General features: G+C 43.1%; 1 protein-coding gene across 4 annotated transcripts in view; it reads right to left on the reverse strand.

The window, feature by feature from the left end:
* Window positions 1–25,885, reverse strand: part of LYPD1 (LY6/PLAUR domain containing 1) — a 29,040-nt gene extending 3,155 nt beyond the window's left edge. Inside the window, exons 1-2 of one of the 4 annotated variants that reach the window (XM_089779707.1) lie at window positions 25,758–25,885; window positions 23,745–23,882 (exon numbers count right to left, since the gene is read on the reverse strand). In XM_089779707.1, the coding sequence (XP_089635833.1) occupies window positions 23,745–23,778 (34 nt within the window). In that variant the 5' untranslated portion in view covers window positions 23,779–23,882; window positions 25,758–25,885. Of the gene's footprint in view, window positions 1–23,744; window positions 23,883–24,209; window positions 24,315–24,545; window positions 25,140–25,207; window positions 25,487–25,757 lie in introns of those variants that run through there. The other 3 variants (XM_075933269.2, XM_025178770.3, XM_089779708.1) reach the window with 3 other exon arrangements.
* Between the last annotated feature and the right edge of the window lie 1,391 nt (window positions 25,886–27,276).

The raw sequence follows: 27,276 nt of genomic DNA on the forward strand, positions 1-27,276 counted from the left end.
AAGCTGGGGGCCGCATCCAGCCCGTGGGCATTAGAATCCCCATCCCTGTTCTTACAAATACCTTGAGTAGGATTTTTAAAAGTGTTCATGTCAGTTGGAGTAAAGTGAAGTCGCTAATGAATGCTTTTTAAAATCCCTCCCAGAAGCCTTTTGATTTTTATGTTCAAGACTGTCTTTATGAGAGGAAAGGGAATGCCATAGCTAAAGAAAAAAATGCCCAGCATGCACATTCCGCTGCTTACCTCTTAGTTTCCTTGCTCCGTAATAACATCCCCACCAGTACACTGTGATGGTTGGCTTCTAAAAGGGTTTTTTGTTTGTTTTTAAATATTGTATTCATTAATCAGTACAACTCAAAGCTCTTTACCAAGGCAAGGAAGTATCAACATCCCCATGTTCCAGATGACACAAACGTCACAGAGCAGGTCAGTGACAGTTGGGGTTAGAATTCATGTCTCTGAACACCAGCTTTTGGACCATGCTGCTTCCTAGCACAAAGATTTTCAAGCTGTATCTCTGGTTTGTTGCTTACTCTTCCTCACCCCAACCCCTGTCCCCTCAGCAGCACTATAATAACAATGCTCAAGATTAAGCTTTTATGCTAATCATAATGTGCAGTTCTGAAGCATAAACTTATGTATAACCAAATTAGCTGACAGGAAAGCACTTAAGTGATACCTAACTTTAAGTACATACTTAACTTCCACTAACTTGAGAAGAATTAAGCATAATTTTAAACTTACATACAAACATCTTTAACCCTCTCTAAAACCTGCCACCCATTAATGGGTCAGTAAATTATGTGGGCAAGTTTGTTCTTAGGTAGGCTCAGATAAGGCTATTGAGGAGTCACTGGAAGAATTATGTGCCCATGTACACAACCCAGAAAGGGCTCCTTGAGGTTGAACTCTAGGGCTGTGTCTACAATGGCACAATCTTGCGCCAAAGCGGTCGCTTTTGCGCAAAAACATGCTGCCTGTCTACACTGGTGGAGAGTTCTTGCGCAAGAACACTGACGTTCTAATGTATGAAATCAGTGCTTCTTGCGCAAGAACTATGATGCTCCTGCTCAGGAATAAGCCCTCTTGAGCAGCTGTTCTTGCGCAAGAGGCCAGTGTAGACAGGCAACATGAATTTCTCATGTAAGAAAGCCCTATGGTTAAAATGGCCATCAGAGCTTTCTTGCGCAAGAGAGCATCTACACTGGCATGGATGCTCTTGCGCAAAGGCACATGCCGGTGTAGACTTGTAGGGATAACATATCAATGTATTAAAAATGTGATTCCCCCAAATGGAAGTGACTCCCCATAATTTGTTCCCCACAACTTAAAGTGTTTAGATTTATTATTAATTCTTATTATTATTATTAGTTAAGATTGTTAAATGTTTAGATTTATTATTATTATTGCCCCTTTAGAATATGATGTATTAGGTCATGTAACTTAGAACTGTTAAGAATATAATCCTATGTAGCCAGAAACAGCCCCCCCTCCCCCCCCGTCTGTGCCCCAGGGCATGCTCAAGCTTGTGCAAGGGGCTGCTTGAAATTGACATTGCAGAGATACATTGTAACAATGCATTGTCAAGCCACTAACTCTGCTATGGGAGCCAAGCCCTGTAATTGACTAAGGGCATTGTTACATAATTGTTCTCTTTAAAACATTGTAACTTTACTCAGCACTCAGACAATGTTTTAAGCAATACCACCCAGAAACTTTTTGTAACTACAACGCTGATATATGTAAAGTTATTATTATACAAAAATATTGTATGGGAAACATTAATTAAGGAATGTATGTAAGAGAGAGAGTGCTTGGATGATGAGTGAATAGTTCTGAGAGGTGCCAGCCTGAGAATGCAGCAACAAAGGGCTGAAGAAGGCATCAGGTGCCAGTGCAACCAAAAAGTGTCAAGTGGAGAAAACCAAGTACTGGAGGTCCACCCGATGAGATCACTGATGAGCACCTGGCAGCCACCCTGGAGACATCAGCATGATGCATCAATTTCCATAGACTGGCATAGGAAGAAACTCCTATAAGAACTGGACTAAAAAACTATGGAGTCAGAGTCCAAGGTTCTGCTGCCAGCCTACCAGGAGCTTCAGATGCGCATCTGATCAGGACTTCGCTCTCCACTACCATCACTTGTGTACAGAATACCTGGCCAGTATTCTGTCACAAGCAACTTCCAGGCTGGTAACTATACACAGAACTTGAATGAATGGATGTAAGAATGAATGTTTTTTTTATATTTATATATATATATATATATAAGGGTTAAGTAGTGATAGGAATAAGTAGTTAAACAACATTGTTTGCTTCTATCTTATTTTTTTTATTATCATCTTTACAATAAATGTGGCTTTTTGCTTTATCACCCTCATAAGATCCTGCTTGCTTTTATTGGCACAACAGACTCTCTCTTCTGAAAGAGTTTTTGCACAAGAACTCTTCTGCAAAAGAGTGCTTGCGCAAAATCATGCCAGTGTAGATGTAGCCTTAGGAGAATAGGAGTTTGGAGGGTGGCCAAAGTGGTGGGAGTGTGGCTTGTGGATAACCAGCTATGATATATAGGGTCCAAAGGCTAAAATCCCCTGTGACTCAGTGGGGGAGTGGGGGGGGGGGGAAGGGGAGAGAGCCATGCGCTAGCTCCATTGTCTAGTAGAGGCCTTAAGCAGTAATAGCTACTACAAAATGAACCCATCTTCCACACCTATTCCTGTGAAGCTCGCTTATGCACAGTCAATTTGGTTTATACCCATGAAAAATGCCCTGCTCTCAGTGACATTGCTAAGAGAGGAAAAGCAACTATTGGTCTATTTTAAGCTATTGGTCTTTGCATGTTGCCTCAAAACTGATGCTGGTATCAACTTACCCAGAGAAAATTTGTATCTTAGCCTGATCTCATTGAAATCAATGATCTGCCTGGAGCCAAGATTTCACTTGCTATGTTGAATTTATCTTTGACTATTGAAAGGAGGACACCTGCCTTATGTGGGGTAAACTTTGTTTACAAGGATCTTTTTCCTTTCACAAACAGATGTCAAAGCTTGCATGTGGATGACCTGGAAATAAGTCCTTTCTGTTCAGGAGATGCAACAGTGTTACCCCTGGTAGGTTCATTATGCTGGCATCCCAATTTTCTTTTAAATATCTGGTGTTTTCCTCACATTTATCTTCCTCCAGCATTTGGAGGGGGAAAAGCCTTGTCCCAGCCTTGTTACTTGAATAACCAATGCTAGAAGTAGTTTTGCTGAGTTCTTGAGAAATCACCTCTTTTGTACAGGTTGGACCTCCCTGGTCCAGCACCCTTGGGACCTGATCAGTCCTGAAAGAGGGAATATGCTCAATCAAGGGAAGTCATCTGCCACCAGCCTCCCAGAATTTTGCCCCTTCCCCTGCTGATTCCACTCCAGCCCAACAGCTACAGGGCTTGGGGTTTGGCTCTGGCCTGCTTCTACCAGCTGGATGGGGCTTTCCGGGGAAGGAGCTCCTCAGCCACCATGGCCTCGCTTCTATCCTGCCTGGCTGGGGCTTCTTGGGGACTGGGCTCTGCAGTTGCTCTACTGGGTCAGAGCTCAAAGGCTGCCCAGCTGCTGCCGCACCCCGCTGGAGCTTTCCATGGATGGCACTGTGCAGCTGTCCTCCTGCTGCCGCACTAGGGCAGGGCTCCATGCCTGCCCCCCTGTGTCATGCCCAGCTGGGGTCCCTGGGACAGGGCTCTCCAGTCTTGATGGTGGGTCTCTCCCGCCACTGGACTCCTAACCAGATCGCACTCCTGGGCTCTGGGGCTCTTTGGGCCAGCAACATACGTGACCGTGCCTGACCACAGATGTTGCCAGACCGGAGTGTCCTGGATTTAGGAGATGCAACCTGTATCGGTGTTCAGTGAGAACAAGAATGCAGCGTGTTTCCCATTTCTATTCTAGATCAGGCTTGGTGAAGAGCCCTCTCCCTCAGCTGCAGGCTTCTGGTTCATTCTATCATCTATATTTAGTAGGTCCTCCATGTGAAGAACACTGACTCTGGATTTTTCCTTGCCTAAATATTAAGCTGCTAGAATGTTAGGAACAGAGGTGCATGATTTTGTTCATAAGTAGTTCTGCTGCTGCTGGATACTACTTTGACTGAGATGATTCAAATAATGTGAAATGGAGAGAACCCACAGTGATTTATGGTTTAGGTATCTGAAGTGATGGATCTTCCCAAGTTGTGTTCCTTCGCCTGCAGGACTGTGTTCATTGCTGTAAACAGTTTTTTGTTCCTGCCCTCAAATGTAAGCATCCTGATTTTCATCAGGGAGCTCTGAAGACCTCAGTCATGAAGCTCATATATGCCTATAGCCTTAACTTCAACTGCCATTAAGGGCTTTCTTATCTCCAGCATGAATTCAATTGAATAACAGAGTTCCTGTAAAAACAAAACACTACATTCCTGCAGGGCAGGTGGAATTTTAAAACTCTAGCTCTCTCGTTTCATGCACAGATGGAACACATTCATGCTTAAGTAGAACGGATGATCTGACTGGCAATAAAACCTTATTGTAACATTCATCTCTTGTGGCATCTTCGTGATTGTTTCTTCCAATAGGAAATTCCATTCCCAAATGAGTGTTTATTCCCATTTCCAGCTGCAGTAGCAGTAATCTGAATTAGACTCAGATTCTTCTTTAGATAATTAAAACTGTGCAGCATTCTTATAGTTAGGTTTGTGGCAACTCTTTGGCTTCCTTTGAACTCTCCACATCTAAGATATCTTTTTAAAAATAAAAAGTACAGATGGATCTGCACTCCAAGGAGCTGCTGTTACATAGAAATTATCTGAATTTTCAAGATGACTCTAGGAGCTGTCAGGGAGCAACTCAAGTTATATGGGAAAAGCTTTTTGCTATGCCTGGCATGCTATAATCCTTTTTCACAAGGTACAATAAAGATAAGCAAGTAGGATGATTGCAGGGCCATCCTTAGGATTTATGGGGCCCTATGCTATACTATTAAGCTGGTGTCCCATGCCTGATGGCAGCCGGGAGGGAGAGGACAGGGAAGGGATGAATTTTTAAAGATGTAATTTTACAGTATCCAGCAAATGCACTAATGAAATATTTTTAAAGAAAAATTTAAACTAAGGTTCTGTAGACTAGCACAGTAAATTCAGAAACTGACCGTGTATACCTGGAGCTGGAAAATGCCTGTTAAATGGCTTCATTACTGCTTAAATGGCTCTTCTACAGGTTCAGTATTCTATTAATAGGTCTAGCAGGCTTTTTCATTTTTAAGTTAACTAGATCCTCTTTGGAAGAAGTGAAGTCACAGAACAGGGATAGGAAGAGGTGAGTGCACAGATATTAAGACCCAGTGGAGCCCCAAATTTCTAGATGCCCCAAGCAGATACATGTTCTCCCTATAGGTATGAACGGCCCTGGCTGATCTGAAAAACGGGAAAAACTGCTGATAAACAAGGCAATTTACTTTCTTCTAATAAAAAACAACTATTATGTCCATATCTTTTTGTTATAAAGCTGGTAAAAAGATCTGAAGCCCTGAATTGTAGAAATCTTAGAGATGATTATTACAGAAGATTAGCCTATACTTCTTCACTTCTAGTTTCTTGAGGTAACAGAATGAATGTAGAACAAATGATTGCCTCCCGAGTTTGACTGAAGGAAAAATTATAATTCCTCCAAAAAGGTTAGTTTCTGCCTTCTAGCTGATCTAGCAGTTGTTGTGGATTACAGATGAGACAACTGGCATCCTTTCTGGGTTTTCCTCCTCTAGGGGTCATATTGCTTGTATACCTCAAAACCATCTTTCCTCTGACAACTTTTTTTTTTTTAAGGTGGTGAAGATTAGAGATGGAAGTGCTCTTTTGTCCCTCACTCCTTCTGAAAATACTACTATTGGAAACATTTTCCTGACAAATTTTCCACCAGGTAACCAAGCTAAAGACAATGCTTCAGATAGTTATCTGCCATCTACAATTACAGGTTTCACTGCTAAGGAATGGATGCCATTGGGTTAGCTACAATGCACCACCTATAAATGAAGTTGTCACAGCTCTCTGTGTGGCTCCTCCTTCTAAATTACTACAGTGGGCTAGCAGACTGCTGCCATATGGGGTTTCTTTTTCCTTGTGAAGGAGATGTCATGTAAGCTGCTTGAGTTAGAGCACTTTGACAATTGTGGTGGTCAACTAATATTTTTACAGCATAACTATTGAAATGTTGACCATGCAAGATGGTCTTACAGCATACCTACCCAACCATTCAGTGAAGAGATATATATTCCAATATATGCATACATACACAACTTTCTCTAAGCTTTTTATAGATCATATGGAAGACACACACACACACACCTTTCTCTGCGCTTCTTCCATAGATCATATGAAACGCACACAATTTTCTTTAAGCTTCTTGTATAGACCATATGAAATGACATTAAAAACTTTTATGAAGATTGCAAAGTCAAGTACTGGGAAATGACAAACATAAAGGTTGCCTGTATAACCTTAATTCATTCTCCTTGTGCCAATCAGGAGGTGCCTAATTGCTCAATACAGTGCATGGGGAGAGACAGGCATCTAACAATGGGAGCTACAAAAGCCAGCTTGCTAGCTAGAGAGCTAAGGTAGCTAATATTAAATGTAAATGAGAAAGTGTGGTGTAAGCTGCTATCCACTGATAGAGCTAGACACTTCCCAGCCTTACCCACCTGTCTCCACTCAGAAGCCAAACCTGGGACCCACTCCTGGAACCAGGAGACTGAGGCAGGTGTCTAAGTCCAGTTTCTGAAAAATTGCCTGAAACCACATAAAACAGCAGGGAGAGGAGGTGCCTCTCTTATAATCTTTAACCTAGTAATTAGGGGACTCAGCCAGGATGCAGTAAACTGTAGCTCAAATTCCCTCTATGACTAATGAGAAGGGTTTCCCCACATTTCAGATAACTACCCTAATTTCTGTACTGTAGAGTCATTCTCATGCATCTTCTAGTTTGTTTAGTAGTTATTTAAATAAAGTGCCATTACTATAATAATGAAGATTGAGAGAGAACCACATCAGACTATCTCATCGTCCAGTACCGTAACCGTTGGGTTAAAGCTTCAGGGGGTAGCCGAGTTAGTCTGTACTTAAAAAACAACAAATGATTTGGTTGTACTTTATAGACTAACAAAACATGTAGATAGTATCATAAGCTTTCATGCCCAACATCTAAGGCTGTGTCTAGACTGGCCACTTTTTCTGGATAAGCAGCAACTTTTCCGGAAAAACTTGCCAGCTGTCTACACTGGCCGCTTGAATTTCCACAAAAGCACTGACGATCTCATGTAAGATTGTCAGTGGTTTTGCGGAAATACTATGCTGCTCCCGTTCAGGCAAAAGTCTTTTTCCGAAAAACTTTTATGCAAAAGGGCCAGTGTAGACAGAGATTTGTTTTCCGCAAAAAAGCCCCAATCGCGAAAATGGCGACCAGGGCTTTTTTGCGGAAAAGCACATCTATATTGGCCACGGACGCTTTTCCACAAAATGTGCTTTTGCGGAAAAGCGTCCTGCCAATCTAGACGCGCTTTTCCAAAAATGCTTTTAATGATAAAAGCAATTCCGGAAAATCATGCCAGTCTAGACGTAGCCTACATGTTTAGTTAGTCTATAAAGTGCTACCAGATCATTTTGTTGTTTACCTTGGGCTCAAGGGAAGTGCCTGATACTTCTTCTGCCCCTCCTCTTCCATTTTGTGTGGAAGAAAGCACGCGCTGAGCCTTGCAGGAAAACTAGACATGGGCAGCATGCTGGGATACAGGCACAACTTATGCATCCAGTTGCCTATTTGAGGCAGCACTGTGCATGCTCAGACATGAGAACTTTTATCACAAAACATAGGTGCCTAAAATATAGGTGGCAACTGAATGGGGAGATCACAGTGGTTCCTAAAACTGGCAGCGAGATCCTAAGTCCCTTCATGAAGCTGCCCTTCAGAGTCTCTCTTTACATCTTAAACAGGGCAAAGGGTCCTAAGCTCAAAACTGTAAGGTGTAGTATGGCTAGTGGTTCATGTCTCTGGCTTTGTTTTATGTTGATAGTTGGACTCTTAAGATGTCCTGCCTCAAAGAGTGTATAGTTTATTTGTTTCACACTACACAGTACTGCATATAGCAAAGGGCTGGTCTACATAAAAAAAACTTACAGTGGTATAACTATACACCTTAGAGGTGTGAAAAACCCACACTCCTCAGAAACATAGCTATGCCAACCTAATTATCAGTGCCACTAGTGCTGGGTTCATGGATGAGCTCTTCCATTGACTCAGGTACAACCTCTCAGAGAAATGGATTACCTGTACCAAGAGGAGCATTGCTCATCAACATAGGCAGCAGCTACACTCACGTGCTACAGTGGCACAGCTGCAGCAGTTGTAGTGTAGACATATGTTCAGCGACTAGCTAAGTCACATTTAATGTTTTCTAGGTCCAACACTACAATAAACCACGGAGGTGAAAACCCATTGAAACAAATTGTTGCAGACATGAATGTTGCATGTACTATTCATTCAGGTAATAGATTGCTAAATAGCTGGGGGTTTTGACAATCATGTAGTGCCTCATGTGGTAATTGAATCTTCTTATGGTCTCTACTGCCTGGTGTTCCTGTACTCCTTTCATACAGCAATGGGAATTTCCACCGGGAGGCTACTTCATGTCCTCTACACACCCTATCCTGTACAATGACATTCATTGCATAAATTGGATTGTCGCTCCTATCACTGAAATAAATGAGAGCCTATTGCACCCCAGTAGCGGCACAATCACATTTTTTGACTGTGAGTAAAGATTCCACTATTCTTGCCTCAAAAATGAGGTAAGCAAAGCATGTCTACCCTGAGGATTCCTTTACAGCATATACTGCAGATGAAGCACACAGTGAGCAACAGAGAGCAAAAACTATGGCATATTCCCATGCTGCACAGGCAGGTTTTTTAGTACAGCCATTCTATTAAAAACAAACTAGCACAAGACAGCAAAACAGAAAGGTACTCAGAATCTGCAGGCGTGCAAAAGGAAGGTTTCTATGTCTTGTTCTTTGTGGTGCCGCTTGCTTCTCTGGGCCTTTAATGTACCTTTCTTTTATTTATTTGTCTGGCACTGCCTAGAATATGCTAGTGCTTTCAATACATAATAGAAAGCAAGGCGCCGGCCTAAAGAGCTTATGGCAGAACAGCTCAGCCATAGTATAAAGACAAGCTCACACAGAATAACAGAAAACAACAATAAAGCAGCCAACTATTGGGAAGCACTCAAGTATAGAAGAAGCCCAATTGTTCCATTGAATTTAAAACAATCCCGCATTCCACCAGTGCACAGCATTCTGAGAGCACAATTGGGCCCAAACGCCTGTGCATGTTAGCTTGTTGAATAATAATTATTGAGTGTGGTTTCAAGAAATGAAGTGTTAGGTTCACAAAGGGGATTAACCAATGCACTTCCTAACTTTCAGGTGCTCCGGTTTCCGGTGGAATTCACAAACCCTGAGCTAGAGGCCCACATGCACTATGCACTGGCTGCTTTTGCACAAATTCTTGCCAGCTGTCTAAACTGGCTGCGAGTTCTTGCACAAGAACACGGATGATGTAATATAAGATCGTCAGTGTTCTTGCGCAAGAACTCTGATGCTCCCACTCGGGGAAAAAGCCCTCTTGCGCAAGTTTTCTTGCGCAAGAGGGCAGTGTAGACAGGGACAGGAACTCTTGCGTTAAAAGTATTTGTGCAAGAACGCGCCAGTCTAGACGCAACCACTGTGTGGGGAGAAAAAAGCATCTCAGAATGGGGTCCACAAAACACAGCTGAGCTGGGAGTTGCCTTAACTAGCCAATAAAATGATAGAGCCCACTGTGAGTAGCACATGCTAAGGAGAAGAGTTAAGAGCCCTGCCCCCTCAAAGGGAATTAGATATCTATCTGGGTTGGAAGCTCGTTAGCCAAGTGGTGAGGACACTCACATGGGATGTAAGAGCCCTCACTTCAATCTCTCAGGTGAATGCCTAGACACTGGATATCAGATAATCTGATAGGGCGCTCTCTTGCTGAAGCGGTTTCACTGGGTATAAATAATTAAATCTCAAGAGAGCACGTGAATGACTATAGTCCAGTGGTTAGGCCATCCATGTTGAAATCCCTTCTCAATAGGCAGAAGAAAGACCCTTATACCAGGGTCTCCCAGATGAATGCTCTAGCCACTAGGCTGATGGGTATACAGGAGCTGCTCTTCTCCAGCAAGAAGGCTGTTCTATACAGCATTAGGCATGCCCTGAGTACACCCACCTCATTGGGCCCTGGAGGGTAATGCTAAATTTGAGACGCTTGTAGGGGTCTACACTGGTACATTTTGTCACCTTTTGGCGACAAAACAGTGAGAGCATTACACTGCAATGCAACTTTTGTTGAGAAAAACACAATTTTGGCAACAAAAAACTTCCACTCGTGCGAGAGACTTTTTTCTTTTCCCCTCCCTTTATTGTTGGCAAAGAGCGAATATGGACTCTGCTGTTTGTTTTGCCAATAAAACTGGCTTCCAACATTATCCCACAATGCCTGACGGCTGTGCTGTGTTTTGTGATCTCTGCTGCCCTGCATGCATGCAACTCTCCCCCCCCACCTTCAAAGTTTTAGGAAGTATCTGACAATTGAGTGAGCTGATCCATTTTGGGGAACAAAGAAAGAACAAATTATTAGAACGATCCTGTTCTGCCCTGCTAGGAACATAGCAGCAGGGAGACTGCAGATGCAGGGGGGAGGGCTAGAGAGACTGCTGTGCTGCTTTGACATACTTTAGCTTGGAACACTCACAGAGCACCGAGGGAGTCCCAGGAAGTGCAGGGATCAGGTCTACCTTCCCACAATACTGCACAGTGGGATGCTTACTCCCAATTCTTTGTTTTATCTGTCAGCAGGGAGCTAGCAATGTGGCCATGAAATGTGGAGAATGGGAGGCAGAAAAACTGGTTTGACCAGTTGTCACTTTTGGCAACTTTTGCGTGTCAACAGCACTTTCATCGCCAAATCTTCCCAGTGTAGACACAGCTTCAGGCATGAAGGTACTTATCTGAGATGCAGCATGCATCCCCTAAAGCAGGAACCTAGGCACCTAAGAGATTTTGGCAATAAATATTTTAGATACTTAGTGAATTTAGGAGGAAGATAGCAGCTAAGCAAAGGGTCTGTAAATACCAGTGGTGACTAAACACTGGATGTAACCATCTGAAGTGAGAGTCTCTGGCCTTAAGTCCCCTTAGAAATCTGGCCTAAAAGCAAAATTAAATAAAGAGCAAATGCCTTTATATTAAATAGGTCCTAAAATAGACATTTCTATAATTCTAATTCACTTTTTGCATCATAATTTTTCTGATCGTTGTGCTATTAAATAATATAAAAACTTCCCCAAGTCCCTAGATAACTATTCCTCCAATAGGCTTTTGTAAAGAAAAAGAGACACAAGGCAGAAACTCATATAAAGCTGCTGTTGTATTCTTGAATGTGCTACTTGTCAAAAGGCTGCAAAACTAACTATTGCCTCAGTCAAGCTCATCTGAATCAGATGCACATGCACACATCATGTGAAATAGGTAATAATAATTAGCCTCACTGTAATGCTGCATATTCATGATTGATTATATCTGTCTAGGGTGTTATTGCATGTGTTCATAAAGACAAGATTTAATACAAAGTTTATATGGTGATAAAGCATTCTTATGTCACCTTTGTTTTACTAGCATCCTAAATGGACTCACCTCTTGTTCTTCTGAATTTTTCTATTTTGGGATCTGGAGAAATCTGCAAGGTTATGAGGGGTTTTTCCTGAAGCACTCAGACTTGATGTATGTCTACCTAGGCTAGGTCTACAATATAGCCTTTTTTTCGGAAAAAGCTATGCAAATTACACTCTGCAATTTGCGTAGCTTTTTCCTAAGGCTTTTCCTCCTTCAGCGGAGCCCTTATTCCTTGTAGAACGAGATATACAGGACTCCCCGAAAGTGCATTTGCTCTTCTGCCAAAAAAAGTGGAAGAGCAAACGCGTTCCCTGGATGCGGTGGAGTTTCTCTCGGATACCGTTGGTATCCCAGAAAACCCCCACAGTCTAGACATACCCCTACACTCTCCATGCATTGTCCAGGGACCTTAGGCACCTAAGTCAGAGCTGCAGATTCCACTTGTTGGCATGAAACCTAAATGACAGGCATAGCAACTAGGGATGTTAAAATACGTTTATTTGCATCATCATGTAACCACTTAATTTTTTTTAGAGATTACACATTTACTCGCATGGGGGCAGGTGGGAGCTGGTGCTCGAGGGAAGCTGGCTCCCAGTTGCTTCCTCACTTCCCTGATACAGAGGCAGCAGTGCAGGGGCCAGGCAGCTCTGGAGGAGCTGATAGGCATGAGGAGCTGGTTTGAAGGCCAGTTTCCCACGCCTACCAGCTCCCACCTGTCAACCCCACCATGATGCTGCCTCTCTATCAGGTCACAGCACGGGGAGGCAGGCAGCCCCATGGGAGCTGGTGCTTGTTGGGAGTGGACTTTTAAAACAGCAGGGGGGAGGGAGCAAGAGGCTCCATAGGAGCCAGGATGCATATAGAACCAGCTTAAAAGCTGGTTCCTCATGAGGAACAGCTCCCACCTCCCCCACCCTTCCCGCTGTCTCTAATACAACAGCAGCAGGGTGCGCGTGTGTGTAACCATGCTTATCGGCTCACCGTGTTCACGAATACACGGTAATATATTGAACAGCAACACTCAATCTATGCAGCCCTTCCTTGTTAACCCCACCTTTATTGTAGTCCCAGAATAAGAACATATAATTTTGATGTATAGAAATCATTAATGATGACTTTTGGCTTATATGAAACAATATAGGGCTTGATTATTTAGAGTTCAGGTGTTTTTATACATTCACAGATGGTCAAAAACAGACTGGAAAAAGGCATAAGAGGTTAGAGTAGAGGATTAGCCTGCTCTAGTGGACACTACCATAGATGAACTAGTGCAGCCTTTGTAACAGAGTAGGTTGGCTTTGACATAAACCATCTTTCCCACTCACTAGTTTATCAAGCTCAGTGTAACACTGACAAACCCTGGTGATTGGGGGGAAGACTTGAATGTAGGCTCACTAAAGCTTAGCAAATGATCCTCTTCTGCATAAGCTACAAGTCATGTGCTTCTTACTAAAGGCTATAGCAGACTTATTACTCTCTAGGGCTTCGTCTAGACTGCAAACCTCTTTCGAAAGAGGCTTTTTTGAAAGATACTTTAGAAAAAGCCTCTTTCGAAAACGAGCATCTAGACTACAACCAGTACTTTCAAAAAAGCAAGCCGCTTTTTCAAAAGAGAGCACCTAGGCAGTATGAATGCTCTCTTTCGAAAAAGCACAGTTTGCATTATATATGCCTTTTTTCAAAAGAGCACTTTCGAAAAAAGGCGTTCTTCCTCATAAACTGAGGTTTTCCGTGGTCAAAAAAACTGCCATATTCTTTTGATTTACTTTCGAAAGACCACGACAGCAGTCTAGACGCAGGGGAAGTTTTTTAAAAAAAAGGCCACTTTTTTTGGAAAAAACCTTATAGTCTAGACACATCGTAGGTCAGTGCTGGGCAACCAGGACTAGTGAGTGGGTGGCATGAGTAGCCCTCCTTCATCTCAGTGGGCTGCATGATGGCAGTGGTGGAAACTCCCTGGGGTTCCACCTGTGGCCTACGCACCCCCTCTCTGCTCCCTTGCATCTCTCATGCATTGGAGCCCCCCCCCCACTTCTTACTCCTCCTCTGCCCTCTGCCCTCCCAGTACTTTTGGAGCACCATGAATCTGTTGATTTGTGCGCCATCCCCACTCATCCCCCTCCCTCCAAGAGTTTCAACAGCTGCGAACGGCAGATTTGCCGCATTCATGCTCTGGGAGGGAAGCGGAATAGCGGGATGGCAAGTGAATCAGCTGACATGGTACTCTGAAAGTGCTAGGAGGGAGCGGGAGGAGCAGGCAGTGCAGGATGCCAGTGCCCCAGTGCACGAGAGGTGTGGGGAGGGGGGAAAAAGGGCCGCACATGGAACCCCAATGGGTTGCATAAAGCCCACAGGTTGTCCACCGCTGCTCTAGGCAGTCTAGCGAAGGACAAAACATCACACTCAGCAGGCAATGGTTATAAGCATCCCTGTTCATCTCATATTTGTTCACAAGATTCATTATGCAGTGATCTGATGCAACAAGTCTTTTTGGGAGTTTTTTCCTGTAAGTCAGAGCTCAATCTTTATGAATACTGTATCCAATAAGGTCCCACATGTATTAGAATGTGCCACCTCCTGAAGATGGAAAAGGAACATTTCCCAGCATTATTCTTCAAAAAGAAAGCTTATATTCCAAACCAGCTTATAAATGCCTAGATTAATGTTCAAGAGCTACAGTTGTTACAATAATTTAATATGCAAGACTCAAACCAGTGCAAAGTAACCTGCTTGGAAGAGATGAAAACTGGGCATGTTTTTAATTTTACACAAGCATGTGTGCACAAAAGTGCTCTAAATTACCGTTTTATTTTAGACTATTTTTTCAGTCTCTATCCTCTCAAAACTCCCACTGAAGCTAATTAAGTTTTAATAACAATTGTACTTATGTACTACACTTCATGAGCGCATCTTAGAGTGCTTAAATAAATATCTAATTAATCTTCACTATATTGAATTGTGATCCTCAATTTATAGATGAGGCATACGAGGCATGAGGTTAAATGATCTGAAACCTGCGGCATGACCAGAGACAGAACTTAGTTCTCATGTCTCCGAGACCTGTGCTTTAAAACCAAGACCCACCGTTTCCCCTCCCACATCTTCATTTCATTACTAGTAAGGATTCCAGAACTGGAACCTATGAATGTATTAAGCAGCAGGTATATCAATTACAATTAGATTCTTAGGTAGCGTAGTTATGGAAACGACATCCATTATTTTAGTGTTTTCTTCCTAAGAGCTTGTATGATTTGAGTGTTAATTTGGCTTAAGGCAGAGTATTAATGTAAAGTGTAATAGCTATTTTTTAATATAACTCCATGTCTGGACACTCATTTCAGACGTATTCTTGACTGCATCCTGAATAACTCCTGATGCAGACAAGCCCCAAATAGCTTTCCATTTTTAATTTAAGGTTGGACTGATTGCAGCAACTAATTTTTAAATAAGTTTTATTGAGGGTCTTGATTTTTAAAGCATTTGTACAAATACAATATTAAGAGGTGGTCTTAAGCAACACACCTTTTTTTATAAGATGCTTGATTACCCACTTTCTGACCTCTCTGCCATGCCCATGTCTTTTAGAGCTGAACACGTTCTTAGATGCAAACAGGATAATTGCTGGATAGAGGGGACAAGGGACTAGATTACTGTGATTTATTTTACAGTATTGAAGAACATAGCATCAAATCATGCCTTCCAATTATGGCACTGCAAATCTCAAGCAAAACTGGCTTGTTAATGTTGTTCTAAATAATGACCCAGGAAAATCCATCCTATTGCTTGCAGCTTCACAAAGCGCAAGTGAGGCATTAAACTACTAAAATATGCATTGATTAGCAAAGTCTAAGAGTAATACCTGGTTTTTCTGTATTAACAGACAGACATTTTTAGTAAATGCCAAATACAATTATAAACAATTACATTTTAGTCAGACCTCGACTTTCATTTTTCAATCTTAACCTTTTATTTTCTGCTGCTGTAGCTCTTTCTTCTTCACAATTTACTGGCAGCCAAGTGGTAAATTGTACAACTTTTCAAGTAAAGTTGGCTTGTGCATTCATCATCTGTCTTTTCTTTCTACATGGTAGAAAACTGTCATGGATATTGAGATCAAAATATATTCTAGTTTTAGTATTATGGATTAACTCATGCGTCTTACCTTTCAGGATCAGAATTTAGCATTTTACTTGCAATTATTGATTACAGTACTAATCCTGTAAACTGAATTAGGCAGCCAGAGCCATTATGTTATTTTGAGCGTTAAATGGCCCCAATCCTGCACACATTTACACAAATAAATAATTTTATGCTTCTGAATAGTCCAAATATTTTTCAAGAGCTCTATTAAATTTAGTGGATCTATTTGCATGGGTAAAGCTATTTGTCAGTATACATAGTTACATATTTGTAGGATAGGACCCAACGTCCTCAGCTCTTGCAAGTTTAACACAGAAACCTGCATTCAACCTTTAATGGGAAAACAAAGAAGGACCTAATTTATGAGTATTTTGTGGTTTAAAGTATGTCTTTATGGTTTAAATCTAAATATATATTCTACTGCTGATTTTTGATGTTTAACACTTTAGGACAGGGATGGGCAAAGACCAGCCCACGGGCTGGATCTGATCTGCCAAGGTTAGCCCCTGCCGGGCCCCCACACCGTTGTAGTTATCTGTGCCTCCACAGGTATTGGGGATCATAGCTCCCATTGGCTGTGGATCACTGTTCCTGGCCAATGGGAGGTGCAATCGCTGGTACCTGAAGAAATGCAGGTGAACATAAAGACAGAGGCATGCCAGAGGCTAACCTTGGTGAACTGTTGCCCTTTTATTGCTTTAGAACCTGATCCTGCTGTCAACTTCAGGATGAGGCCATTGGTTTGGGGAGGATGGGGGAGTGAATGATTTTTAGTTCACACTGAAAGAGTCACTGGTAATACCACCATCAGAACACCATGTACTGTGGACATTGCATTTGCAGTTTCTCTCAGTTTTGCTGACAAATGCCCATATTATAAAATGAAAATAACTACACTGTTGTCATTAAATATACTTGCTTGTGTTTAGCTCCCCGGGAGCTAGAGGAAGATCTGGGCAGGTCACTGGAAATTGGTTTTGAAATTCAGATTCATTTTATGTGAAACGTGAGGCACGATCTCAAAACTGACAGAGCTCAGCAATACGAGCCTATAGGCACCACTGTACATATTTTTCATAAAGGCCCAGAAACAGAAAACCATAAAAAGCTATTGTCCATGCCCTGTGAGAAATGAAGTTCACTGGACCAGATATCAAAACTTCCTTAAAATAATACAACACTTCATCACTTTTTGCATTTGGATCCTTTTCATGGTTTTCAAGTCATAAATTACTTGAAGTCCACTGCTAGCTCCATCATTATGTTTAAAAGCACACAAACAAAAAAGCCATTTATTACAAACTCTCCATGGTTTCACCTTATCTAATGCATTTAATTCAGTTTATCTCCTGCTTGCTTTGCAGTGTTGTAGGCAACCAAAAGACTGAAAGCAATTTATTAATAAGAGAACATGCCCTACAGCTTTGGCATCTAAAAACATTTTCTCAATGGTAATATATCAACAGCTCAAAGTTTATAGCATATAGTGAAAGTTAATGACATATACTATAATTCCTTTTTTCATATGCAAGCTTTTATTCACACCCACAATAAAAAGGAACTAGCTACTGTGGATATTGATTACTATGCGTTGATTCCGTTGAGTAACTGATAGTGCAGAACAAGTTCCTAGCTGCTAACAATGTCAGGCACCAAGTCACTTTATAAAAAATTTTAAAAAATATATTGGACTATATATAATGTATTATAAGTTTTATACTATTTTGAAAATATCAAAATGAAGCTCATGTGCAGCTCTTCATTCTCCTCCTTATGCTCAACTGCACTGAGTTATTAAGCAAAAGACTTTAATTAATTTTCACATTGTTTTTTAAAAAAATACCCAAATCTGAAACCATTGTAGAAATTGGTATATATGCCTTTCTGCAATTTGTAATACCCAGAGAGATTCTGAAGATGTTAAACATTGTTGGCTATTGTAATATTTTGTCAATAAAGGCACAGAGGGTGCACTCTCCCCTGAATGCCAGTGTGTAACTGGTGCTTGAATCAGTGGGTGTCGTGCACTGTGTAACCCTTAAGAACCTTTGATGTGGTGCAACTTCAATGCAGCATCAAAGAAAAGGTATTATGTAGGATTAGTGGTGGTAGAACTTAAACATCAGTTTCCCTCTGCTTGATAAAAGAAGGGACTTGGCCATCAGTGTCATGGAGAGCCTTAGAAACAGCAATTAAAATTCACCAGTGAAATGATTATCATATTCCCAATGTTCCTATGCACTACTTTAAGTGTACAATTACAATAATTGCTTTAATTATACTGCAGTATTTTATACAAGTGCATGCATGAGAAATGCTGCTGTAAATTTTTTTTTAAAAAGAAAACCTTTTATTACAGATGTATTGAATTAATGAAGTTGAAGGTGACTTCACTTACAAGGAAACTATCAATCTAAATTTCTCTAGATAGCAAGGTGGAGTTTGAAAAACTTTTTTCTGTAAAGCCTATTGAAAAAACTCTTTTTGGATTTTTCCATGCAGCATTTCTATTGTAGGTATGATTAGGTGAATGGTGTAGCAGAAACAGTGAAAACAGATTTACAAGCTACATAACAAGGAGGTAGCAAAAGCATAAAGCCTTGTTTTAAAAATGCAAAGCCTGTTATACCTACTGAGCATAGAGAGGGTCTAGGAATTTTACATTTGTTCAGCTTTTTCCTTTGATTTGTCTCCTCTCATTGTTTCCTTCTACTCTGCTCTTTTTGTAGGGTTTAGTCTATTTTTTAAAACATTGTTATTTATAGTGATGAGAAACTGCCTTGTGCCACATCTTGATGCTGGCTGTACTGTTTTCTCCATTTGGAGATTTAATTGGTTTCTGTATGTGCTACATTTCTGTATCTCTTTGTAGCCCATGGTCCTAATCCAAAGCCCACCAAAGTCACTGGAAAGATCAATTCCTCTTGGCTTCTGTGGATTTTGCATCAAGCCCCAGGTGGTCAGTTCACTTGTCACCCACAGAAGAAAAGCTGTATTTCTTAGAATTTGTTTTATTTATATTTAATAAGCATATGAATAACTGCAACATTTTGATTCTCTCCAAAGGAAAGAAGCATGAATTAGATTTCTTTGTTCTTGTATTATCACTTTCAGTTTGAAAGGCAGTGGCTTTGTAGTTTTCCTGCTCAAAATCGGTATAAAAATCAGTTTCCAATGTTTTCCTGAAACAGTTGCAAATGGAATTAATATCATGGAGAACTCTGATTCATCAAATATTTTATCTACGTAATCTGATTGCAAATATCAACTGCTTCTTCCGCTAGTAAGCTAACCTTAAAAACCTATCCTTTATGTTAGTTTCTATGGCACCAAAGGTATTTGATTTGGTCTCCAGTGCCTCCTCCAGAGCTCACCATTCTTCTTTATAACAAAAAGAAGTATTGACGCTTTTTAAAGAGTAGGTTAACTAATGAGTTGGCAAAGTGCATTCTCTGTAATGAAATATGGCACTTTTGTATCTCCTACTGGAGGCCAGTAATGTTAACATTCCTGCCTATAATTTAGTATTGCAAAATGCATAAATAAATGTGAAACTAACTAAAACTTGGAACATTTTTGTCATTTACTTCATGAAGTCTCCAATGCTGCACATTTTGAATGGGTTCTCTAGGTAGTACTGCAATATAAACAGATATAGTAAGAGAAGATGTGTGTTGGGGGGAGTGGGAGACAGTTGGCTCATTCAGAAAAGTCACCCCATCTAAGTACCTGTTTTATTGCTTCACCATCCAAATACTTTCAATGATTATTATTGTTTTAATTAGGAAATAGAGCTAATTTGTAATATTAGCGGAAACATCTGGTTGATACTAATTACATTGTTCAGATTTAAATATGAATGATAGCAATATGCGGATTCATTACTATCATGAAAATCCAAGATTTTTTAAACTTTTTTGTTTTTTTGCAAAATGTCACACTTGACATGGGATTGTTAGAATTTCTTATCTAGGGATGACACATATTTATTAAAGTTCATTCTATACCTGCATTTTGAGAAAGCTTTGCAAAAAGTTTAAATGTAGCTTACGTTTCATTTTAGCTTCAATAAACAGGAGTTTGCCTTGACTAAAGTAAGATTTAAGCAAAGGTGTACAATATAAACGAGCAATGCTTTTTAGAATTGCAGCTCTCCTTTGTATTATCAATGAGAGAGTAAAATTGAACCACTGAACTGTCATTGTTAAACTTAATGACCACTAATATGTACGAAAATAGTCATTGCCTACCTGTTTATAATATATACATATCACAGCATGTAAATCAGTGACTCCCTTGACTGCAAAATAGACAACTAGATTAATGTATGTTGCAAAGGATGGGTGACTAGGTCTATTAAGTTACTGTTTCAGACCATGAACTTTATATCAATATACTACATTTAACTGTTAAATAAGGTTTAGGAAAACCTGTAACATTTTGCTTACTGACAGAGCTATATTTTAGTAAAGGCAGAAATTGGCTAGTCTATAAAAATTAAATTATACTCTTTTTACTGTATCTAGTCAAGAGGAAAAAACTTTAATTACAAGATCACACTGGCAAGTAAATGCAAATGCACATTCTTTATATACTGGGTTTAAAATTCAAACTCAAATATTATTACAAAATGAAAATCAAGGTTTGAAATAATTTTCCGTTTTCAATGATAAGCACTTAAAACTGAGTTTTAAAATGCCCTTATAAATAATGAATGTTTAAGTGTAATTTGTGAGAATGAGACATTTTATTTTACACGTATTTAAATATCAGTTAGAAAAAAAAATGAGATGATTACTGAATCCTCCTTGCTTTATAACCAATCCTTTTTGGAACTGACTGAGTAGATAGGAAAGAAGCTTAACCTGTACCACAAATTTCACTCAATTTGGAATAGATAAGTTAACAATTAAATTTACTTCCTCACTAGAATTTATAACTCTCTAACTTAAAATGAGTAAGCACTGCATTTATAGAATAAAGCCAAGTAAGAATGAACTGTAGCCTGCTATGCACTGCATGACAGGCATCTATGGGAAAATTCAAATGTCAGTCCAGAGACTTTCATTATAGGCAATGTAATCTTGTCCAGGTAAAAGACGAGAAAGAACATTTCATTAAAGATGTTCATCTATTGCAAGCCAGTTTCTTTGAAGTGGTAAAGACAAGTTTATGTAGTCATACATTTTTAGTACCCAATCACAATTGTTCATATTTTCAATTTAACATAGTCTCACACGCTTAATCAGACAGTTTGCAAAATGAGTTGTTAATCTGATGTTTTAAATATGAACTATTCAGTTATGCTATGTGAGTACCTATGTGAGAGGCTGCCTCTTAAATCTTTTGGATACTTATTCATTTATGTAAATCATTTGTTGCGTAAGAATGTCTGCAAACACTTTTTTGCCTAACATTCAACTGATAACAAGGTTATAGATGTTTCTTTGGAGGCTACTATAGTTTGAAATTTGAATAAAAATGTGGCAATGGAAGGAGATAAGAGCAAAGAAAGCGGAAGAGTTAAATACGGCTACTTGACATGATTATTGGGTGGGATTTATATTTGACTATATAGGATTTTAATTGTACTTCAAATTCCTTCACATCATCCATTCAAACCTATTTAAAAGATTATTGGGTGTTCACATGACAAAGCCTTCAAACTTCATTTCAAATATTTGTCTAAAATTATGCATACGTCCAAAACACCTCACAACCCACACCTGTCTCAACCTCTATCACCTTTTCTGAGTAAGAAGATAGTCAAGTTTGAAGTAAAAAGAAAAAAAAAGTATTTTTACCCAAAATATGTTCACAATTTAAAATTGAGTTATCTTACTGAATGGCAACTAGCCTTCCCTTAATCTTTTTCTTTCTGTTCAGAACAAATTCCAAATACTTTACAAAGTAGTTAAAAGTGCATTATGTGTGTTACCTGCATTGAGGACAAATGCCAACCATGAGATTCTCTGTTTATAAAAGAGGAAATTTTATTACAGGTTGAACCTCTGTACTCTGGCATGCTTTGATCCGGCAATATCTATGGTAGATAGTTGGATGTCCAGTTATCATGGGCATAGCCAAGTTTCCTGAAGACCCATAAAGTTTGTTTACAGCCACCAGTCCTGGCTCTCAGTATTAGCTCTAATTTATCCCCAAATGTCTTCTGAGAGTCCAGTAAGCATTGGAAGTGTTAGTAATGCTGCTAGACAATATTGACTTCCCATGGTCTGGCAAATTCTCTGCTTCAGCACTGGACAGGTCCCAAGTGTGTTGGACTTTCTCAAGATTAAAAAAAACAACCAATAGTGTAGTTGCACCTTAAAGACTAACAAAACATGTAGATGGTATCATGAGCTTTCATGGGCACAATCCACTTCTTCAGATGACAGGAGTGTTGTCAGGGCATTAATTTATAGCTAACCATAAGAGCAGAGTTGCTGATGAACACGGTGGTAAATTTCACTTAGGTCTGTGGAAGACTGTAATTGCAATAACTTTTTTAATATAGGAACTGTTTTATATTTCAAGACCTGTAGCTCTATTTACATTTCTTATTAACAGAGGGAATCTGGTATTGTTGGAAGGAGAAAGACTGCAACTTTGGTAACATAAATACCACAACAATCCTATATAGTACTGCCCTTAATCAACAGGTATGTATAAATTGTTGCCCTCAGCTGTGAGCCACTATATCCATCCAAGATACTGTCCTGTCAAATCAGCAGTACTACATACTCCCATCTACATACAGCTTCTGTATTCCTGTCTTTTGTAGTTGGGCTCCTCAACCTGAACCATGACCCATCAGGGTCATACCTAATTTGAGGAACTCCTGAGAGACAGAAGTATTCCAGCGCCTTCTGCCCCTGCAAACATCACAACTCAAGGCTATGATAGGAGCAGGAAGCTGTATGAAATAGCAACCAGCCATGCAATTTTCCTCTATCACAGTGCCCAACCCAAAAAAGTCTCTGATAAAGCTGGGACTTTTTACTAAGTGAGGTGAGTGTGACCTGTCCTGAAGTTTAACACACAAAACAACTGCCCTCCTCCTGTCCCCCCCCAAAAAAATCTCTGAAAAATCTTGAAGTATTTGATGTAATGAATTGGTTTACAGCATCACCCAGAGATGATTTAGTGAGAGAACAACAACTATGCTGGCTTCCTCTTGAAAGTATTAGTGATCTTTGAATAAAACCTAAAAGCAGTGCAACGTATTCTAAAATTAAACACAAATGTAGTAGAGCCCCTAATGAATTTTTAAAGATAACTTCCATATACTCAATAAATTCTTTTAGCCTTGTCCACTTGACTTCCACTATGATCTTACCAATCATTGGCCTATCTGTCCCTGCACCCTGTCTTCATCTATGGATAAAATCCCATAGCTCAGCTTCCTATTCCATAAAAACAACTTTTACTTTATGTGAATTGCTGGAGTAAATAACGAAAAGAATAACTAATTTGATGCACTTTTCCTCCATCTCTTGGGAAAGGCCCATGTAATTAACTATAATGAGATTAAACTCACTTGCTATTAATTTTCTAATACTGTGAAACTAAATCTGAGACCCATAAAGACCATATTTTAACAGCTTTATTAACATTTGTCCTGTAAGATTCAATGTTTTCATTTTTAAAGGAAAATTATTAACCTTATTGTGCTGTAAAGTAGCTGAGAAATACAATACATTAGAGTTAAAATCCCTTTAGTACTAACATAAAAGGCCTTAAGCTAAAAAAAAAAAAAAAATTATGCTAGAGAAAATGAACATATGGAGCTAAGAGCTCTAAACAATACTAAATAAAGCAGAAAGAGTGTAATTATTAAGTTCTTACCAGAACTTTTTTCCATCACTTCTTTCTGGCACATGTCTTGAACGTTCACTGTACAGTTCACAATGAACTCTGGAGCAGAACAGTCATTATTTAGCTGGAATTCTTCACACTGGTAACACTGTATTTGCAGACCAAACCCTGGAACAGAGAGAGTGGCTCTCAGAGTAGATCTGCGTATGCCAAAAAAATGATACATATTTTTTTTCACTCTGCTGTTCCTATCTAGCACCAAAACAAAAATATGGATCTTGTCAAAAGATTTGTTTCCAAACCTGCGTCAGAAGTACCCAGCATTTTATAATCAGCTAACTATGTACAAGCAGAGAGTCTACAGGAGCCAAGCAATGCCTAGCCATCCACTCACTTTTGAATTATCTAACCCCCTGGAGAGCAACAGCAAATGTTGGCAGCCAGCAGGGGGCAGAGTACAAAAAACAGTACTGAAATGAAACTGATACCACTTACCCACCGACCCGGCTTGCTCCGATCCCCCTCTATCCCGCTGGCGTCCCCTTAAAGCAGTGGGATAAGCACAATCTATGCTTGGGGGAGAGTAACCGGGCTAACAGATGCGCTTCAGCTCGAATCTGTGCCGTCGGGTTTACTTAACTACTAATTAATTACAAATGATTTAATTACTATTTTGCCATGCACAATTACAGCTGCAAAGCAGTCGTCGCTTCCCTCTTTTATCATGTAAACTAGGTCTTTCTCCACCACCAAGTGCAGCAAATTATCACGGGCTCTCCATGCTCGGGGGGGGGGGGCGGGGAAGAGCGCTTCTCCCCCTTAAATCCTCACCCAGAGGAGCTGTCCTCGGGCATGTCAGGGAACTGGGCGCTGCGTGAAGAGCGCCCCGCTGGTCCCCCTGCATCTCGAAGGGGACCCTAGTAGAGCTGGTCCCTCGGGCATCCCACGGAGCTCAGTTGTGTGGGGCAGCAACATGCCAGGGGGGGCCCCAAGTCTGGCTGACGACGCCGATTCGGTTCACACAGGCGCTGCTCCCAGGGCGGAGGCTGGCAGGGGCCCCCCAAAACTGAGCTGATCCTAGGCACCACACAGCGGGGCTGGGCTCGATGCTAGGGGCTGCTGGAAACGAGCCCGAGCGAGGCTGTTCTCCGGGCAATCGCCCACCGGCGCTGGCGGGGACCGGGAGCCAGGCGCCCCGCGAGGAGCTGGCCTCGGTGCTGGGCCGAGGAGCCGATCCCGGCGCCCCGGCGGGAGAGCGGCGCGGGGCGGGTACCCGGCCCAGGGAGGGCGGGCTGCCAGCGAGGCTGGGCTCGGCGCGGGGTGCAGTGCCGGGAGCCGCCTTGCCCGCGGAGTTGCAGCTGTTGCAGGGCAGCGCGAAGTTTGCAGCGGGGCGGGAGCTGGTGCGGCCAGAGCCGGGGCTGCCCCCGCCGCGCCCTGCCCCGACCCCCCCTCCCCGGGGGCGGGCTGCCCTGCGGCTCCCCGCTGCCGCCTACCTGGCGCCAGGACTAGTCCCCAGAAAGTTGCCGCGCCGAAGAGGAGCCACATCCTCGTGGAGCCGGGGCCCCGGGCTGCGCGGCGCATCAGAAGCAGCCGGGCTGCCGAGGCGCGGTGCCGCCGAGCCCCTTCCCCGCGCCGCTGCGGAGCGCAGCTCCGGGAGCCCGCATCGCCCGCCCTGCTCCGCGCTGCAGCCAGGAGTTGGGAGCCGAGACTGGCCGGAGCGGGGGGGGAGTCGGCGAGAGAAAAGTCTCCCTCTCCCCCCCCCCCCGCCCGCACCATGTGACCGGGGAGGGGCCCGGGACCCCTCCCGCCAGGCACACGCGGGGAAGGGGGCGGGAGAAAGTTCGTGGGGGGAGGGGGGGACTCCCCACCGCCCCGCGGAGTAAGAGACACAAACACCCCAGCGCGGGCAGGCTCCCGGGTTAGCAGCTCAGCCTCTGGGCACGTGCTGCCTCCCCGCGGGGGGTGTCTGTGTGGGGGAGGGGGGGTAGCTAACCCTGCTCTCCGCAGGCTGCGGGGCTCCGGCGCTGAGCTGCTGCTACCGACCTGGAGACTCGGGCGCTGTCCCTGTCCCCACCGGATCCCGGCTGTGGTGGGTAGGAGTGCCCGCAGGTGGGGGCGGGGTCTCCTTGCAGGAGAGCTGGGCTCCTTCCCCCTAGCCTGCAGGGAGGGGGGGGGGCTGTCTGCCCCCAGCACACACGTCCCTGGCTGGCAGGGACAGTCGTCCTGCCCCCCCCAGTCCGCCCCGGCGAAGCGGTCACGAACCTAACTCTCCCCCCAACACCTCCCCTGGCGGCGGGGAGGAGGGTGTTACCTGTGCTGTGGCCACAGACGCGCGGTCCCTAATCTACTGGGGGGAGCGGGTAATTGTGTGTGGGAGAGACGCTGACCTTAACCCCCAAACGTGTGTGTCTGAGCTGGGGGAGGGCGGTTCTGCTCCCATCCCCCAATGTGTATGTGGAGGGGAGGGGACGCTGCGCCTACCCCGCCTAGGTCTGAATATGGGCGTGTGCACGGGGCCCTGGAGAGGCGCAGCCTTTAACCCCCTCCACACACCTGTGTGCATGTGTGTGTGTGTGGAGGGGGGGGGACTATATACCCCTAATCCACCCAGATGTGCGCTGGGGGAGGGGTTTTTTTTCCTCCTAATTCACCCACCTGTGTGTGTTGGGGGTGAGGCGCGCTTGACGGTACCCACCCCGTCTGTTATATGGGCGTGTGGGGGGCGCTGACCTTCACCCAGCCACCTGTATGTGGGGTGTATGAGACCTCCGTGTGTCTGTGCGTGGGGGGGGGGGGTGCTCTGCCTCTGACCCGCCCCCGTGTGTGTGGCTGTATGGGCGAGACGGCGCTGGTCTGCCCGCCTATCTGTGTGCGCTGGGGTAGGGGGTGTCTGACTCTTACCCCATGCTGTGTAGCCGCGCTGCTTCGCCTTGGAGGTTCACTCCGGTGCGGGTGACGCTCTCCCCTCGCCCTAATGGCCCGCCGGGCACGTGCGCTGGGAGGCGAGCGGGCCCTGGGGCTGGGGGGCGTGGGGAGCAGCAGCGGCAGCGCTCGCCAGCGGAGCTGTGACCCAGCGCGCCCTCCCCCCGCGCCGCGACCGCGTGCACTAGCGCCCTCCCCGGCCCGCAGCAGCGCCCGCTGGCTGAGGCCGCCTCGTGAGCCCAGCGCTGTCCCGGGCTGACACCCCGCCCTCTGGCAGCCAGACACGCACCCTCCTCGCTGAGCCGCCGGGGCAGGGCCCACCCGCCAAAGGCGCTTCCCCCCGGGACGCAGCAGCGAGGAGCATCCCCGGGACTGTACCCTCCCTGTGGGCACGGGCTGGCTGGAAGCGAGTTGGCGGCTCCTGGGGCCTCCCCCCACGTGGCGCCGCTTTTCTTTCCTACAATCCGCGGCGAACTTCATTTGGGAGATGAAGTAGCTGGAGTGAAATGATGATTTCCATTGTACAGCCCATTACAACCTGCCGCCTTCCCCAGCCTCATCCTTCGGCAACCCACACGCTTCCCTTTGATCGCTCACAATCTTGTCTGCAAGCAGAGGGGTTTGAATTAAGCTTAAATTA

This window comes from Pelodiscus sinensis, chromosome 7 (assembly GCF_052426305.1).
Source record: "Pelodiscus sinensis isolate ZL-2025 chromosome 7, ASM5242630v1, whole genome shotgun sequence".
NCBI lineage: Eukaryota > Metazoa > Chordata > Testudines > Trionychidae > Pelodiscus > Pelodiscus sinensis.